General features: G+C 39.2%; 4 protein-coding genes, 1 long non-coding RNA gene and 1 pseudogene across 6 annotated transcripts in view; 3 read left to right on the top strand and 3 right to left on the bottom strand.

The window, feature by feature from the left end:
• LOC104815950 (exosome complex component RRP4 homolog) overlaps nucleotides 1–1468 on the bottom strand; it is a 2432-nt gene extending 964 nt beyond the window's left edge. Inside the window, exons 1-7 of the mRNA XM_010544576.1 lie at nucleotides 1213–1468; nucleotides 1000–1101; nucleotides 872–917; nucleotides 693–782; nucleotides 437–502; nucleotides 290–358; nucleotides 5–191 (exon numbers count right to left, since the gene is read on the bottom strand). Coding sequence (XP_010542878.1) covers nucleotides 5–191; nucleotides 290–358; nucleotides 437–502; nucleotides 693–782; nucleotides 872–917; nucleotides 1000–1101; nucleotides 1213–1373 — 721 coding nt within the window. The 5' untranslated portion in view covers nucleotides 1374–1468. The remainder of the gene's footprint in view (nucleotides 1–4; nucleotides 192–289; nucleotides 359–436; nucleotides 503–692; nucleotides 783–871; nucleotides 918–999; nucleotides 1102–1212) is intronic.
• A 446-nt stretch (nucleotides 1469–1914) lies between these two features.
• On the top strand, nucleotides 1915–3439 carry LOC104815947 (annotated as a pseudogene).
• Nucleotides 3440–4028: 589 nt separating this feature from the next.
• On the bottom strand, nucleotides 4029–7649 carry LOC104815949. Its single transcript, XM_010544574.2, has 6 exons — nucleotides 6896–7649; nucleotides 5613–5873; nucleotides 5413–5532; nucleotides 5203–5318; nucleotides 4945–5099; nucleotides 4029–4834 (listed from the first exon to the last, which is right to left on the bottom strand). The coding sequence occupies exons 1-6, from the start codon at nucleotides 7389–7391 to the stop codon at nucleotides 4330–4332; spliced, it is 1653 nt and encodes a 550-aa protein (XP_010542876.1). The 5' UTR covers nucleotides 7392–7649; the 3' UTR covers nucleotides 4029–4329.
• LOC104815948 lies at nucleotides 5501–6885 on the top strand. 2 transcript variants are annotated; one of them, XR_772222.2, is made up of 3 exons: nucleotides 5501–5686; nucleotides 5775–5856; nucleotides 5979–6885. It is a non-coding gene; the product is annotated as an uncharacterized LOC104815948 (long non-coding RNA). The 2 variants fall into 2 exon arrangements; XR_772224.2 differs by having other exon boundaries at nucleotides 5957–6885.
• Nucleotides 7650–11648: 3999 nt separating the features above from the next.
• On the bottom strand, nucleotides 11649–14460 carry LOC104815946. The gene is made up of 5 exons (XM_010544572.1): nucleotides 14232–14460; nucleotides 13683–13860; nucleotides 12982–13390; nucleotides 12577–12654; nucleotides 11649–12468 (listed from the first exon to the last, which is right to left on the bottom strand). Exons 1-5 carry the CDS (start codon nucleotides 14310–14312, stop codon nucleotides 11976–11978), a joined length of 1239 nt encoding a protein of 412 aa, XP_010542874.1. The 5' UTR covers nucleotides 14313–14460; the 3' UTR covers nucleotides 11649–11975.
• A 253-nt stretch (nucleotides 14461–14713) lies between these two features.
• Nucleotides 14714–15226, top strand: part of LOC104815945 (uncharacterized isomerase BH0283-like) — a 2467-nt gene continuing 1954 nt past the window's right edge. Inside the window, exons 1-2 of the mRNA XM_010544571.2 lie at nucleotides 14714–14895; nucleotides 14980–15177. Coding sequence (XP_010542873.1) covers nucleotides 14866–14895; nucleotides 14980–15177 — 228 coding nt within the window. The 5' untranslated portion in view covers nucleotides 14714–14865. The remainder of the gene's footprint in view (nucleotides 14896–14979; nucleotides 15178–15226) is intronic.

The raw sequence follows: 15226 nt of genomic DNA, 5'->3' as shown, positions 1-15226 counted from the left end.
GTGTCCCCGGAAGACGAAATCTTCTGTTCGTCCGCCATCACGGGATCTCTGACTTCAACATGCTCCCCAACCCATATGAAACCATTGCAACCGAGGATCAGATCGATCCCGAGCTGCTCAACGTGGTGAAAATGGTGTTTGCTTCTCTTCACCAGATAAGGATCCACCTTCAGGATTTGACCCTTTTCGAGCTGTAATTATCCGAGAGAGTTGTTGACCAATAATGCCCCGAGAAATACACCACCGAATATTTAACTATATAACGTTGAAAGGGCATGAGCTAACCAACCTTCCCATACTTCTGACTTCTTGCTTGTAACTGCAAGCTGCCGTCATGCTGGAAGTTGCGTACTTCGGCCTGTGAGACCTTTGTCAGATATTGCTTCGTGTATAACGAACTAAATGCTCGATATAGAAGACCGTCATAGGGACTTACACACACAACGTCGTTTTCCTCGAAGATATTCCTCATGTTGAGCTCATCCACTGCCGTCCTCCGTCTCTGCCAAAAGCGTAATTGATTTTACATGACTATTATACAAGTACGAAACCTGGGAGGTAAACCTATAATCCTCTAGAACATGAGCAACAAATGAAGTAGGCAAACTAGAAAATCTGAACAACGAAAGACCATCTCTTTATGTGTTCAATGACCTTATACATCTTTTGGCAAACAAACACCATTCCAGTACCTGAATACCATCGGGCATGTTCATGGAAGAAAGCATCAATACAGCATCCTGGCTAAAGTTGATCTCCAATCTCCAACGTTTTTGAGCAACCTAAACGAAAGAACACATTCAGTTAATCCAAGCCTTATGCTAGTTTCGCATTCCACATTCGAATTCAGAACACAGATCCAATAATTTACCTCAATAACACGGCCTACGATGATATCCCCAACCTCAGGCTTATACCTACACATGGTTCGTCAATCCGTCAATTCTACTTTGGAAACAATCCATCTGATAATTTTCAAGCAAGAGGGATGAAACCCACCTGGCTCTCAACGCGCGTACGTAGACGAGCTTATCCACGCGCTCCACCACTCCGCAAAGCGTCGCCACGACCTCGCCATTGATCTCCGAAGTACCGTGCCCCCTTCGTTCATGGATCCACCGAGAAAAAAAACGAAAAATAAGCTCAATTAAAAAACAAAAACGGAGATACAGATATGAAAGTCATGATGTATTCGAAGAAAATGAAAGTTACTTGAGAAAGGCATCTTCGTAGTTGACGGGAATGGAGTCGGCGACGATGACGGAGGTGTCGGAGTTGGCCGTCGACGAAAGCGATTGAAGCCGCTCGAGGGCTCTCTCCAACCTTATCTTTTGTGTCTGGTTCAGCGGTAGCTGTAGCTTTCTCACAACCATCGCGGAGCTTTTTTCCTTGACAATGGCGATGCAGATTTCACTTCGAATGCGACGAGGAGAGGCAAAACCCTAAAACCCTCGTTGAATCCCTCAGACTCGGGGGCCCATTTCTTTTAATCTCGACAATATAATTAAAATTATTAATTGTAATTAATAACTTATTAACAATAACTTCTTACCTGTTTACCTTGTTTAATAAAAAAATACGTATTTAATAGTATTATTTTTTTACTGAGTCAGTGAAACATATTTTATACGTTAATATAATTTCTCTACTCAACACAAGAAAATTTAATTCAAAAAGTGAGATATGAATAATGACCATGCACTCCTATATATTCACATCTAAGTTTTCGGAATAGATAAATCTTTATTATATTGTTTTAACAAAAAAAATCTTTATTATATTCTAAAAATTAGCAATTAAATGTTCAAATTTTAACACAAATATCATATTTTATATGCAGAGAATAATCTACCTTATTACAAAATAAAACAAAAAAATATTTATTTTATTTCTTTCGCGCGAGTTTCCGTCTGCAGAGCCATTCTCTTTTAGATATAATTAACTCCTTCGATCTCTTAATCCTTTTTCTCGAAAACCCTAATCTGGGAACCCACCACAAAGATCTGAGCTTTCAGCATGAATTTATTCTAATCCGTTTTCTCGGATGACCCGGATCCGGATCCTCCTAGACCCGAACCAGGCCCGATTCTCCGAGAATCAGTGAAGAGCGACGAAACCCGGATAACATTCCCTCGTCGGAGCAATCAAATTATGGCGACGGTGGAGTGTGGAGCTTCGGCGGTCTGATGAAAACCCTGGCCACCAGATCCGAATCCGTCATAGAGACGTATCGCCGTGATCTCCAAGAATTCAGGTATGAAGAAGGAGATCGAGGTTGCGCAGAGATCGTTGGGGACTGTCGGACACGCCATTGATGAGGTTGGAAGCTCTGTGCTGAAAGGAACGGCTGAGATCATTACCTAAGGTAAGGAAGTGATCTTAGCCGGAGGTAACGAATCCGATTCCTCTGATAACAATAGCAGTAAGAGTTATGGTTGTGGCGATAGCTTCAGGTTCGCGCCGTTCAGGGCGATGTTAACACTTACTGTGAAGAACCCGAGGACTTGGAAGATTACAAAAAGTGGGAATCAGGGTTTTATCTAGATCAGAAAGCTGGAGACTTGGGGAGATTGATGGAGGAAATTGGAGATATGAGAGGAATATACAACAGGGTTGTTCCTTATATGGTTGATAAGGAGGCCTTTTGGTTTAGGTATTTCTATAAGGTTCATAAACTCAAACAAGCCGAGGATTTGAGGGCTAATCTCGTTAAGCGAGCAATCTCATTGGAAGATGAGGAGGAATTGAGTTGGGATATTGACGAGGAAGATGAGAAGAACGAGAAGGTTGCTGAAGCGAGCAAAGAAGTTGCAAAGATGAACCCTGAGAAAAACGAGGAAGGGAATACAGAGCAAAAGGCCAAAGATGAGGTGAGAAACGCGGATTCAATGACAGAAGTGAGAGATGAGGATCCAAAAACTGATGAAGCCCCTGGGGAGACAAAGGAAGAGGGCAACAAGGAAATTGAAGAATCGAAAGCAGTGACGGTGGTGCTTCTTCATCTTTGAGTAAACCCAGTGGCGTTTCTTCAGTATCAACTCAACCATCTCTTCAGGAGGAAGAGGACATGGGATGGGAGGAGATCGAGGACAGCATTGATGAGAAGGAAGTGAGTCGTTCTGGTACCTGTAATGCCCAAACAGCGCCAAGCTGCACAAGCGCCTGAGTGCTGCAGATGAGGATGAAGACTTGAGTTGGGATATTGAAGATGTTGATGATGATGGTGGTGGTGGTGATGAACCAGCAGCCAAAGCTTAAGAATCCCTCCCTACCTTCATTGATGAGAAGGAAGTGGAGTGGTGGTTGTTGAACTGGTGCTGAGTCTCGCCTCATTGCCTTCTCCATTTGATTGGTGTGCAAATATGTTACATTTGATATAGAAATTTTACCAATACCTGAATGAAGCAACATTACACATAATGATTATAGATTTATGACATCACCAGATTCACTGATCACAAGTTATGTTCCATACTATCAGTTTGCAGTTCCTGTAATGTACTTGACATCTGATAAGATATCCCGAGCAGATACGAGGAGGGACAAGAAGATGATGAAGGCTAATGAAGAAACAGGAGAATTAGAGCAGCAGGGAAAGGAGAGGGAGAAAAGGCAGGGGATAGCACAGAAAGCCAATTTCGTGTGTGTGGTTTAGTTTTTGCAGGTTTTGGTTTGTTAAAGGCCACGTCAGCAGTGTGTTGGTGTAAAGGACCTATTTAGCTTTCTTTTGGGGGTTTGGGAAAGGGGATCTGAAATCTTAAGAATATTGTGGTTTGGGGGTTAATAGAGAGTGGTGTTCCTCTCTAAACCCTGGTATTGTTCTCTTTCCTTGGGTATTTTCTTAATACAATCGGTATTTCTATTACAAAGTTCTATCAACATCATCTTATAGTTGAATAGTGAGGTGATACTGAATTTGTGCATTTATTAAATCTTTGTAGGTATGGTATGATGAAGCAATGTGCAAACAGATTGTTGACTGCAACCGCAGATGAAAGCCTGGTTCTTGAGAATGGAGCAATGCGGGATTGGGAAATAGGATTGATGATATATCGATATCTAAATCATACAAAATGAAGACCCCCTGCTTGAGTTCTCATGCCTGGGAACATAATATAACTGACTGATCTATCCCTCTAAGCCTGAATAGGACAGGCATGATGATGACCTATGGAACCTAAACTGAACTGGGAAAAAGAGAAGAAAAAAATAAGCGGAGATCTCAACAGAACAGGGAAAGGAAATCGGACAACAGTTTGCTGGACCTCTGATCTCGGGTTTGAAGCTCTGTTTCCAAGAGGTTAGACATTGTGTGTGTGGACTTAAGGCTTATGCTCCTCCGCCCACGCTTATTCCAGGTTCAGAGGTGGACTCACTACTACTGGACGAGGAAGCAGGCAGAGAAAGCAGCCGTCTCTTCTGGGCACGTGGAGGCAGATGTTTCACGTGTTTTCTGGGCGATACTGCCCATGGCAAGAAAACACCTGTGCCGCCGCCAGCAGTGGCTAAGCTCTTTGGGCTGGTTAATACCGTCGGCTGCAGTGGTGGTGGAGCCAGCATGACCATGGGCGCTGTGCCAAGGACCCCTAATTTCGGCATCAGGTCCATTGGTTCATAGCCGTTGAGGAATGGTGTTGGTGCTGCCATAGGGTAATGGCATGGTTGCCACATTGTCATTACGCCACCATCGGTCTGGAGAGTGGTTGGTAGTGAATGGATCTGGCTTGCTTCTGGCCGTACTCGGAAGAGTGTGATACTGACCCTTTTGGTGTGAGATGGACACATGACATGCCTTGCCATATCGGCACTGTTTCCCCTCATAACCAAGAGAGACCTGCAGTGTTCGCCAGTAAGATCCATCGTATCGATAATATATCTATTTAATAGTTTTTCTATTTTTCATTTTAGTATCTGATGAGGTTATTGGAAATTTGTGAATAATACCCTTGTTTCAGGGAGAGAGTGAGTGGCCCTCTGAAGTTCCCCTCATTATCACTCGAGAGAATGCGTCCAAATGCCAGAGTCGATTCAGAGAGGACGAGAGTGGAGATGGGTTGCTCTAGGTGAGGTGGCTTGAGAAACGGCTGCGAGTATTCACCCTGGAACAACACAAAATCCAATCGGTAAGAACAACAACATTAAAGAGTATAAGCGAAAGAAAGAAACGGGAAGCGGGTGAAATAGTGATCAATGGAATAACACCTCCTCGAAGAAGTTAATGATGCAGCCGTTTGGTTTCTTGTATTCGGGAATGAGTTTCCATGTGACCAGATGATCAATGACACTCTGGAGAAGTGGGGGAATCGGCTCGATATCAACTGTAACCATCAATCTCCGTAAAAGTTAATCAATGGCGATCAAGACTGGTGACAGGAAAGACGGGTGTGTAATCATGGGAGACGGGTTTCTTACCAGCGTGGACATCATCGGTCGAGAGTTCGTCTTTGAGATGGCCGAAGATGGGGACACCGAGCTGAATCATCTCCCTCTTGTTTCCCTTCATTTGCTTGTTGAACAAGATGAAGGTCTCACCTTCACATTGAGATCAAATGATTGAGCAGAAACCCTAAATCCATAGTGGTATGGAATGGAAGAGGGGATGAACAAGGAACCTGAAAGCTTGCCATTTTGGCCAGAAGCTCGGAGCTGAGAGACCAAGTCGGTTAGCTTGGAGAGCTCATGAGGGGTGAGTATGTCTTCATATAGCTTCAGTCCCTTGACTACGTTAACCGTGTGGCCTTTGACATGCTCCTTTGCTTGGAACCCTTTAATAGGCTTTATCTCACTTGAACGTCCATCGCATTCTTCATGGTTTTCGCATACCTGCGTCATGTCCTGTCCCTGGCTGCTCTGCTGGTGATTTTCCTGAGATCCTGTTATAGTATTTTTTTTTTTAAAAAAAAAAGGATAAATACGAAATAATATTAATATAAAAATCTATTATTGTTTTTATGAGTTTATGTTGGCACGGGATATAGGTGAGGGTCCACAAGAGGAGACGACTGAGAGGCAATTAAAAATCATCACACGCTTCTCTATGCGATTCCGATTCTCACAACAACAACAACATTAGTTATATAACTTCTTATATATATATATATTTTATAACGATCTTAAATATATATGTAGATATATATATATGTGCATGTTAACTTTATAGATCATCTCGGGTGTCTCTACGCTAAAGCTACTTGGTGTGGTTGGGGATTATAAAAAACAGACACACACGTCATTATCAATATCTTATTTTTTCTTACACAAAAACACAAAGGGTATCCCCGAACATTTACACCAATTGGACTCGAAACATAATTTCCTATAATACTAGGTGTTTTCTTGTTAAAGTTCAAAGCTTTTTTTTTAAAAAAAAAAAGTAAAACCCAGATGACCAGCTAACCGATTATGCAAATTACGATCTTAGAAAAATCAATATTCAAAGGTCAAACGGTTCAAAAATTAGATCTCGGATCCGCCGGAGGTAAACACGCTTCTGTTTCCTCCAGCACTCGGGGCTCTTTGATCCCCCCCAAAAAAAAAAAAAAAGAAGAAGGGATGCAGTGAACATTTCCCCGGATTCCCATATTTTCTGGCTTTTTCCCGCCGGCCAAACAGAATCTAAACTTTTACCATATCCTTTGTAGCTTTTTTTTTTTCCAATTAGGAAAAGAAACTTGCGGGAGTATCAATGATCAGAAGCATATGCTATGTGAAGTACGGAAAAAAAAGAAAAAGAAAAGAAATGATAGAATCCGATTCGATTTTCGAGTTGTTTTGAAGAACAAAAGCAAAAGTAATTTTTTTGCCATTTGCATAGACAAATTATGGATCGGAGAAAATATTGGAGAAGATTTCCGAACGATTGGAAATTACGAAATAAAAGTTATCAGTTACTTACCTGCTTCAGTGATTTCGCTGCTTGGGGAATCGTCTTCCACCTCCTCCACGTCTCCGTTTGGCTCATTTTCCGTCACTTTCTCGCCTTCTAAACACGCCTTCACCTCCTCTGCTTTCTTCTCTTTCAGATCCGCTGCCTTCTTCGCCGCCACCTTCTGCAGCTCGATCGCGACCTCCGCGATGGAATGGTACTTCTGCATCTGGAGCACCGGGATCCAATTCAGCCGCCGGCGATGGAGCGCCGCGAACACAGCCTCGTACTCCGATTCATCCGACGCCGCTCCGACACTAGCCTTCTTCAGGTGCGAGCACAGCGCGTCGATTATCGCGTTCGCCGCCGCGAACTCTCCCTTGAACCACGCGAGTAGCGCGTCCTTCCCAATCCCCTCCGGAACAACCGCCGCCGTGGCCGCCGAAATCTGAAACGGAACCGGAACCGCCACCGCCGTCGGGACTGAGCGATCTGTCTGCGGTGCTGTCGCTGCCGCGATCGGCATGGATGCAGAATTCAGGCGAATGGAGAATCAGCTATATCGACCTCCTTCTCTATCGGATCTCCGACGTATCGGCGACGGAGGCAGAGGAAGACAATGGGTTCTCGGGCCGGGCCGTATCGGGTCGGGTCGGGTCGGGTCGAAAGATTCGTCTTTGAACCGCAGCACATGCAAATATGAGAGGTTTTAGGTGCGAGAGAAGCTTGGTTTCAATATATACTGGAAAGAGGGAAGCCTCCGTACAGGTGGGGCACGGGGGCGATGTGATGACGTGGCGGTCCATGGAAGGGGTGACGTGGCGGAGGTTCAAGCGCTTTCCCCTTATGATTGATTATTGATTTAATATACTCACATTTAATTATTAATTAGATTAACTTTTTGTCTAATTATTAACTGCCCGAATAATAAGATAGTAATATTTTTATTTTAATAATATAAATTCCTTTTTTTTCCCTTAAAAAAAAAAAGAAATAGAAGCCATTTCGAAAGCTGTGACATGGTTTTACTTTATGGGTGGGAGTTGGCACACTGTTCATTGGAGAGAAAAAGTCAAAATAGAAGGGATGGCGAGGAGCAAAAGAGGTCGCTCACTTGAAATTACTGAAATGGGCTTCGTAGATGAATGAACATTGTCACATTTCATACACATATATATCATTTTTTTTTAATCAAATGCTTAATTAAGAAAATCGAGTAAGACATAGAAAATAATCTACCAAGAAATTTCTGAGGATTAGTATTGTCTTTTTTCCTAATTTATGTGATAAGATTTTTCAGCGAAATAGAAAGAACAACGCATATAGATTTCGATTAATTTCAATCATTTTTAGAATTGGCATTTATAGAAGTCGTGAATATATGTGTATTAAGAAACTTAGCATATATAATCAACCACCTGTCCACTTTATAACTTGGGCCCAACCATGATACGCCCAAGCCCAAAGGGTTGACGTCAGAGATGACGTGTTAAATAAATATCACAGTCTGGTGATTTTTCTCCTTGTTTGAATTATTCTTTTGTTGACAAGCCTATCAAATACATTTAATAGAAGAGAATTTTATTTAAAATTAATTAAATATTTGAATTTTTAAAATAAAATTAATTGAATCTAACTGAACCCAAAATAAGGAAAAAAAATGGAATAAGAAATCTAATAATTAAAGTAAGATATACATGTAATTAAAACACCTTTTCACCGACCCAAAACATATGTAATTAAACATGAAAAAATAACATTATGGTACGTTTAAACTATGGGTTTTTTTATTATTGTATTTAATGTGGGAGTTCTAGATGAATGAAGTTCACGGGCGGCGACGAAAAATTCAAAGCATTATAATGTAAATATTTAGACCGACCTTCAAACAAACCATGGTATTTGGCCTGGCCAAAGAAGGATCTACATTATATAAATACAAATTTATTTTTCTGGCTATAAATAGAAATTGAAAAATAGAAGATCTCTACAAAAATGTGATAATTTAATATTATAATGTATTGATTTGAAACAACTAGATGAGTTATAAATTAATATATATTTTTCAATCTTTCATTCCACCATAGGAAAAAAAAGTTTGGATTGTATGGCAAAAATAATACAATAATTTTACCAAAAAAGTAATAATAAAATAATAACACAACGTTCCATTCCATGGAAAGGGAAAAAGGTTTACCACTTCACCAACAAAGGATTATGGGAGAGGAGAGGAGAGGGGGTTAGAACCATCGAATTGTAAAATAGTGGGGCCCTTTTGAAAAGTTCCCAAATTGGTGCGGTTTTATGGGTATCGTTTCGTGGGGTGGAGCTGCTCCTGGGACCCACATATCTGAGAAATGTAACCCCACCGCACCATTTTTAGAACTTTTAAAAAGGGCCCCACTATTCTTACAATTCTCTGGGACCATCATCAACAAAATGGTTGTACGACGCCGTTTTGGCGGCTGAAAACAATTCCCCAAACATAATAATATATATATACATTGAATTCTAACGGAAAATTTTATTTGTTGACTGTTAGACTCAGCAGCGTCAAACTGATTCAAAATTATCTAATATCTTAATAACTAATAGGTTATATATATAAATACATATATATATATATATATATATATAATATGTGTGTTGGATCGATTAGCTATGTAAATTGGTCATAAAGAGACATAATAAAAGAGGAAGATGCTTGTTCGTTTGATTCCTCCAACATGTATATATTGGAAACAATTATGATTTATAGCATATATATATATATATATATATATATAATATCATGATATTGAATACTTGGTCTATATTATATAAGATAATATTCTTCATGTGAGATAATATTCCGACAGAGTTAAAGCATCGCTAGAATCTTACTATTAACGCTAATATTATATATATATGTGCATGCACGACACTCTCTTTCGTGTATTATACATTATTTTACGGGTATTTAATAATTTTATTCAAAATTTTACAAAAAATAAATTTTTTAATTAGATGAATGGGATATGTAACCCCATATCTCAATATATAGATCCGCCCGTGTGCGTCAAACCACTATGTAAACATATAATCAAGAATAAAAAATACTAACGTAATTTAGAGAATTTGTAATATTATGCTTGTGTTCAACAAAAATTATATACATTGTGCTCATCTCTCTCTCTCTCTATATATATATATACATATATATATATATATATATTATGAAGAATTGTGTTTTGAATTCTCAATTCTAATGTGGCATAGTATGATGCACATGAACATGATTTATACAAATATATTAATAAATATGTCATCCATACACATGGCTTCGAGGAGAAGGAAAATAAAGAGAATAACTTATCATAAGATATGGAATAATAATAATGATAATGATGATAATAATAATAATAATAATAATAATAATAATAATAATAATAATAATAATAATAATAATAATAATAATAATAATAATAATAATGGTACGTATCGATTTACGTTTGATCTTTTGGGGGTTAGGTTATAATTTGATTCGTTTATTTGCGAGTTTATATACTCATTCAATATATATATTTTTTAATATTGGTTCACATTTATATCTAGTTTGTTTCATTCAAAAAATGAATAAAGATAATTCATTTTATTTTCATTTTCCTGAATTATTTAATATTTAATTTGGAATCATGCTAAGTCAGTTAATTTAGTTTAGAAAAATTATATTCAATATATTTCTAGACCAAATTCAATTTGGATGCAGTGTTATTCATTTAAATTCAATCCGATTTTTTTTTTAAAAATTTTATAAACGAACCCAAATATCCCACCCGATATTTTACTATTCATATGCAAATATGCGTATACAACCACAAGGTGCACGCACACTGACGCATATAATTTGATAATTGATACTTGAAAAAGCATACAAAAATTCGCTTTTTACGCTTTATAACAAAGTTCTAATTAAGTCTATATAAATATGTGCTTTTTAGTAATAAAAAAAAAAGATGAGAAATTCGAGAAAATAAAACAAAGAGAGGAAAGTGATATATTCTTTTTCTTTTATTGCCATTAAAAGGGTACGATAATATGCTGTTCTAAAGAGTTGAGAAGCTTTAGAAGATTCTTACATATCACAAAGGTTGCAGGTCCAATGCCAAAGATGGCTTGTATCGCATTTCCCATGTGGTCCGGAAAACAAAAGTTTGTTTTCGAATATCAGAATTTTATGCTAACTTTCCAACTTATATATGTATATATATATATATATATATATATTCGATAATAAGATCTGTATTAACAAAAAATGAGATTCTGTAAATACATTTTATAAATTCACATTTTTCATCAAACTATTAAAGACACATGATTCTAATGATATTAACATGAATCCGTATATGATTGTGTGTGTATATATATACAACAATCTCTCTATAGATGTTTCTGGAATATTTTGAGGATATTTTTTTCATTATAGTTATATCTACAATGACTTTGGAAATAGCTGCCAATTAGAACTTTATTTCAAGAAAGTTAATATATATTTTATGAACTAATGATATGTAACATTATAATCGTGACATTGTAAGATATTTTTCTCATCTTACTTCTTGGCCCAATCATTTAAGTGGCAAATGTGTGGTTTTGGTGTTAGCTTATTAGGAAGCATAGAATCATCACGAAACTATACTGACTGATATGGACCATTCCTTAGAATATGGACCATTATATATATATATATATATATCAGTATATATAATCATGTGATTTATGAAATAAAATATGCAACGTGGAGTAATCAGAGCCCTTGCTTTCCAAGGCATATATTAAGAAGCGGATCCAGTTCACAGATTTGGTATAAGGAGTGTTTTCAATGAACACGTTATCACTTAAGGTCTTGACAAAACGAAATATAACACCGTTGCATGTATGTATGCATGCATGCACGTAAGCATGTATATGCATGCATGCTGTATGCATGATTTTTGACTAACGACGACCTTTTCTGCAAAATTCCTCAGTGTCCCTTCACATATACAAACGAATCTCAGAGCCTTCCATGGAGTTGAACCGACTCCAAATCATCAGGGTTTTCATATATTTTGAATGTTTCATCATCATGCTATGCAAACCTTAGGGCAAGCATGGCCATTACTGTTGCAGCTCTGAAGTACACTTCCTTCATGCTTCTCTCCACTCTACTCGCCATATATTCATCTTTCACTGCTTTCCTGTTGACATTAACAATAGTTTCCCTGAGCTTGTTCACCGCCCATGACAGCCATACCAGTGTGAACCCTAGACCAGTGCTGAAGAACTTGTCTGCGCAAAAGGGCACACGCCCTGTCGCCATGCTGCAGAGAACGGAGAAGAGAACGGCGATTCCGGTTCCGGCTATTCCGATCGAGAATCGGTTCAGAAGCTCTGAGATCTCGGTGATGGATCCCTTCAGCGAGAGAATTGCGGTTTTCTTGTGCTGATCGTTGCCTATCATCAAAGACAGGAGGCTCTCGCATGCGTGAAGATGGTTTCTTTCGTAAAGGTTCTCTCTTTCTCTAGCTCTTCTCTTCGTGTTGTGTTTCTTTGGTGAAGGCTTGAGCTTGGTTGTGTCGGGACTGTCGAGTCGGAACAAATGTAGTCAGATACATCCAATAGAACCGGCAAAGCAAAAGACAAAACTTACTCAATGCATGTAAATGATAATATTATATTATTATTATTACCACTTCAAAGGAGCTGTAGGCATTGCTTTCAACTTTGCTGGACCTAGCTGCAGAGTTGCCATTACTTCACCATCTAGCCTGCTTAATAGAAAAACCCAAATCTTAATCGGAAGAAACAGAATCGCCAACATTGTATATCTAACGCAATCGTTTCAGAAAACAAAACCCTCTCATCTTTGATCAATCTACGCAAATTAGCAGATGGATGTGTAAAGGGCAAGAAGAAAACGGGTCTTTCCTTCAGAAGAGGTTTGCCGAAATTGCTGTCTACGTACGTTTTATGGGATGGCAATGGCATTGAAAACGTGTAAGGGTGTGTCTAAAATGATCAAATAAAACTCAACACTGACTACCACACACACAGAAAATGTGTACACACGGAATGGACCGTCAATAACTAATTACCTTGTAAAGTGGGGGACTAGAGGAGAGAGCTTCCTCCCTCTAGTAGAATGACTCGACAGATAGAACTCAGCAGCAATAGAGAGTATATCATTCAATTCCTTCCTGCTACTGGAGAAAATAACCTGACCATCTCGACGAGCTGCAAATTCTGGGTTATGCACGATTTTCTCAACAAGATCCAGAAGTGGCTTCCCGTGTTCTTGATTCAAGTAAAGAACAGAATATGCTTCCGGTAGTTGAGAACTGGATTTCATAGCCCATGAAACCATCAAGTCGGATGGCAGAGATATATTGAAATCACCATCCTTGAGTTCATCTGATCTTGATACAAAAAACTTTGTCACCTTCTCTTGTCTTGCACACTGCTCAGCGATTCTGAGGCTAAAAATCAGGGACTCCAGTGGAGTATCTGCAACCACAGTTAGTTGATGTAATCTGAAAACGAGTAATAACGAGGTTCCAAAACCGTCTCGTTTGGCTGAATAATTATGAAATCAGTTGGAAATCTGGTGTATAAATGCATATCATACAGTCATGAATGAAAAATATCAGAAAGTTTCCACATTTTCTTTCTGTTTTCTCTCACTTTCTCCACGAATTTCTCAGCTTCCAAAAATGGCTGAAAGAAACCCCAAAACTATTATACGATAAAAATCGCTAGGAATGATCAACACAGCAAAATGCAGATCCATGACACATACCATGGACATCAATGAGCACAGGTCTCATCATGGCTGAGTCAATCTCCATCAACTGGCCAAGCTTGCACAAGGAACCAACAGGTTTCCATGGTTCGAGTTGGTCTGGTTTCAGATTGAAGGAGCTTGATGGTACAATATCCTGCTTTGTCCCGGGATTTAACAGACAAAGCCCATTACTCTGCATCATTTAGGGATGACATGAAGTGAAACAAGTAACAAAGCAAAACCTAGCAACCAAAAACATCAAATTGGCACGATTTGAAAGAAACACCATAGATGGATGCAGACGCAACGAAACAAACTCAACGAGTAGTCCGGAGAAACAAGCAATCTTTGGAGCATAATTGTCACATGAATCAGATAAATTAAAACAGCTAACACCTGAGATGGAAGATTATCAACCCTTGATTCATACACACCAATACCCAGTTACCCAAAACCATCAAATTGAACCAGAAAGCAGGTTCAAACCCCATAAAAGGATACAAATACCATCAGATCGATGAGCCGAAGCAGTAATGCCATGAACATCGGAAGAAAAGTAATTACCTTGATAATTTCGGAGCTACCGAGACCAAGGGCAGGGGTGGGATAGACTCCGCGAGAGGCCATAGAACAGAGCTTGATCATCTTCTTCAGAAGAAGGGAAAACCGGATTCAACCCAGACAAACCAGGATTATCTTGAAATCTTCCTTAATTCTTCGTCACAAACCCATGGAAAATCTTATCATCAACCTCCGCCTCAAAATTTGGATTTTGAGTATCTTCTCGGCTTGGCTCTATAGACGAGAAAAGGACACCTGAATTATATATATATATATATAGGGAAATAAGAAATTAGGAATTAACAAATTTTACCTATATTTTTCGAATTGATTGTTGTATTTACACGTGGGATCTGTTTTTCTTGGTAGAAAATAAAAGCCTCCATTTTGGGCCATTATTGGGCCAATGACTAAACCCAAAAGTGAGCCCAATTTAAAAAAAATAAGGAGCGGGAAAAGGTTTCAGTGAGAAGCAGGTCGAGAGATTAAACAACATTAGAAGAGTTCCAAAGTTGCAAGAACTGAATCTCTCTCTCTCTCATTGCTTCCCGTTTCGCGATCGTCGGCGGACAGGGTGCGAGAGGTGAAGGAAGAATTTCCCTGAAGAAGAAGAAGAAGAATATAGACTTGTACCGCCATGGCGAAGAGGCCTATAAAGTATTCTGTGGTACGTCCTCTCTTCTTCTTCTTCTGGATTTTTTTTATGTGCGGAAAAATGCTTTGAGATTCGATGGTCGATGAATGTTATCAGGTCGATGCCTTCACGGAGTCGGCATTCAAGGGGAATCCTGCGGCGGTTTGCTTTCTCGACGACGAGGACGAGAGAGACAAAGCTTGGCTTCAGTCTGTCGCTGCAGAATTCAACATCTCCGAGACCTGTTTCCTCTCTCCGATCGCCGGATCCGGTGTTCCCCGCTTCCGTCTCCGATGGTTCACCCCCGTCACCGAGGTTCTCTGCTTTTCCCTCTCAACTTTACCTATTCTCTTCCGATTACTCT

The sequence above is a fragment of the Tarenaya hassleriana genome, unplaced genomic scaffold, assembly GCF_000463585.1.
Source record: "Tarenaya hassleriana unplaced genomic scaffold, ASM46358v1 Cleome24, whole genome shotgun sequence".
Taxonomy (NCBI): Eukaryota; Viridiplantae; Streptophyta; class Magnoliopsida; order Brassicales; family Cleomaceae; genus Tarenaya; species Tarenaya hassleriana.
This window is presented reverse-complemented; position numbering and strand designations above follow the sequence as displayed.

What these genes read in the sequence shown, in the direction of transcription:
- LOC104815946 (XM_010544572.1), bottom strand. Translation starts at nt 14,312, where the DNA reads ATGATCAAGCTCTGTTCTATGGCCTCTCGCGGAGTCTATCCCACCCCT. An exon ending in TGTGCTCATTGATGTCCATG is followed by an intron (nt 13,391 to 13,682) that starts GTATGTGTCATG and finishes CTGTGGTTGCAG; the next exon opens with ATACTCCACTGGAGTCCCTG. An exon ending in CTAGTCCCCCACTTTACAAG is followed by an intron (nt 12,655 to 12,981) that starts GTAATTAGTTAT and finishes TCTATTAAGCAG; the next exon opens with GCTAGATGGTGAAGTAATGG.
- LOC104815949 (XM_010544574.2), bottom strand. Translation starts at nt 7,391, where the DNA reads ATGCCGATCGCGGCAGCGACAGCACCGCAGACAGATCGCTCAGTCCCG. An exon ending in TCATTAACTTCTTCGAGGAG is followed by an intron (nt 5,100 to 5,202) that starts GTGTTATTCCAT and finishes GTGTTGTTCCAG; the next exon opens with GGTGAATACTCGCAGCCGTT. An exon ending in ACTCTCTCCCTGAAACAAGG is followed by an intron (nt 4,835 to 4,944) that starts GTATTATTCACA and finishes CGAACACTGCAG; the next exon opens with GTCTCTCTTGGTTATGAGGG.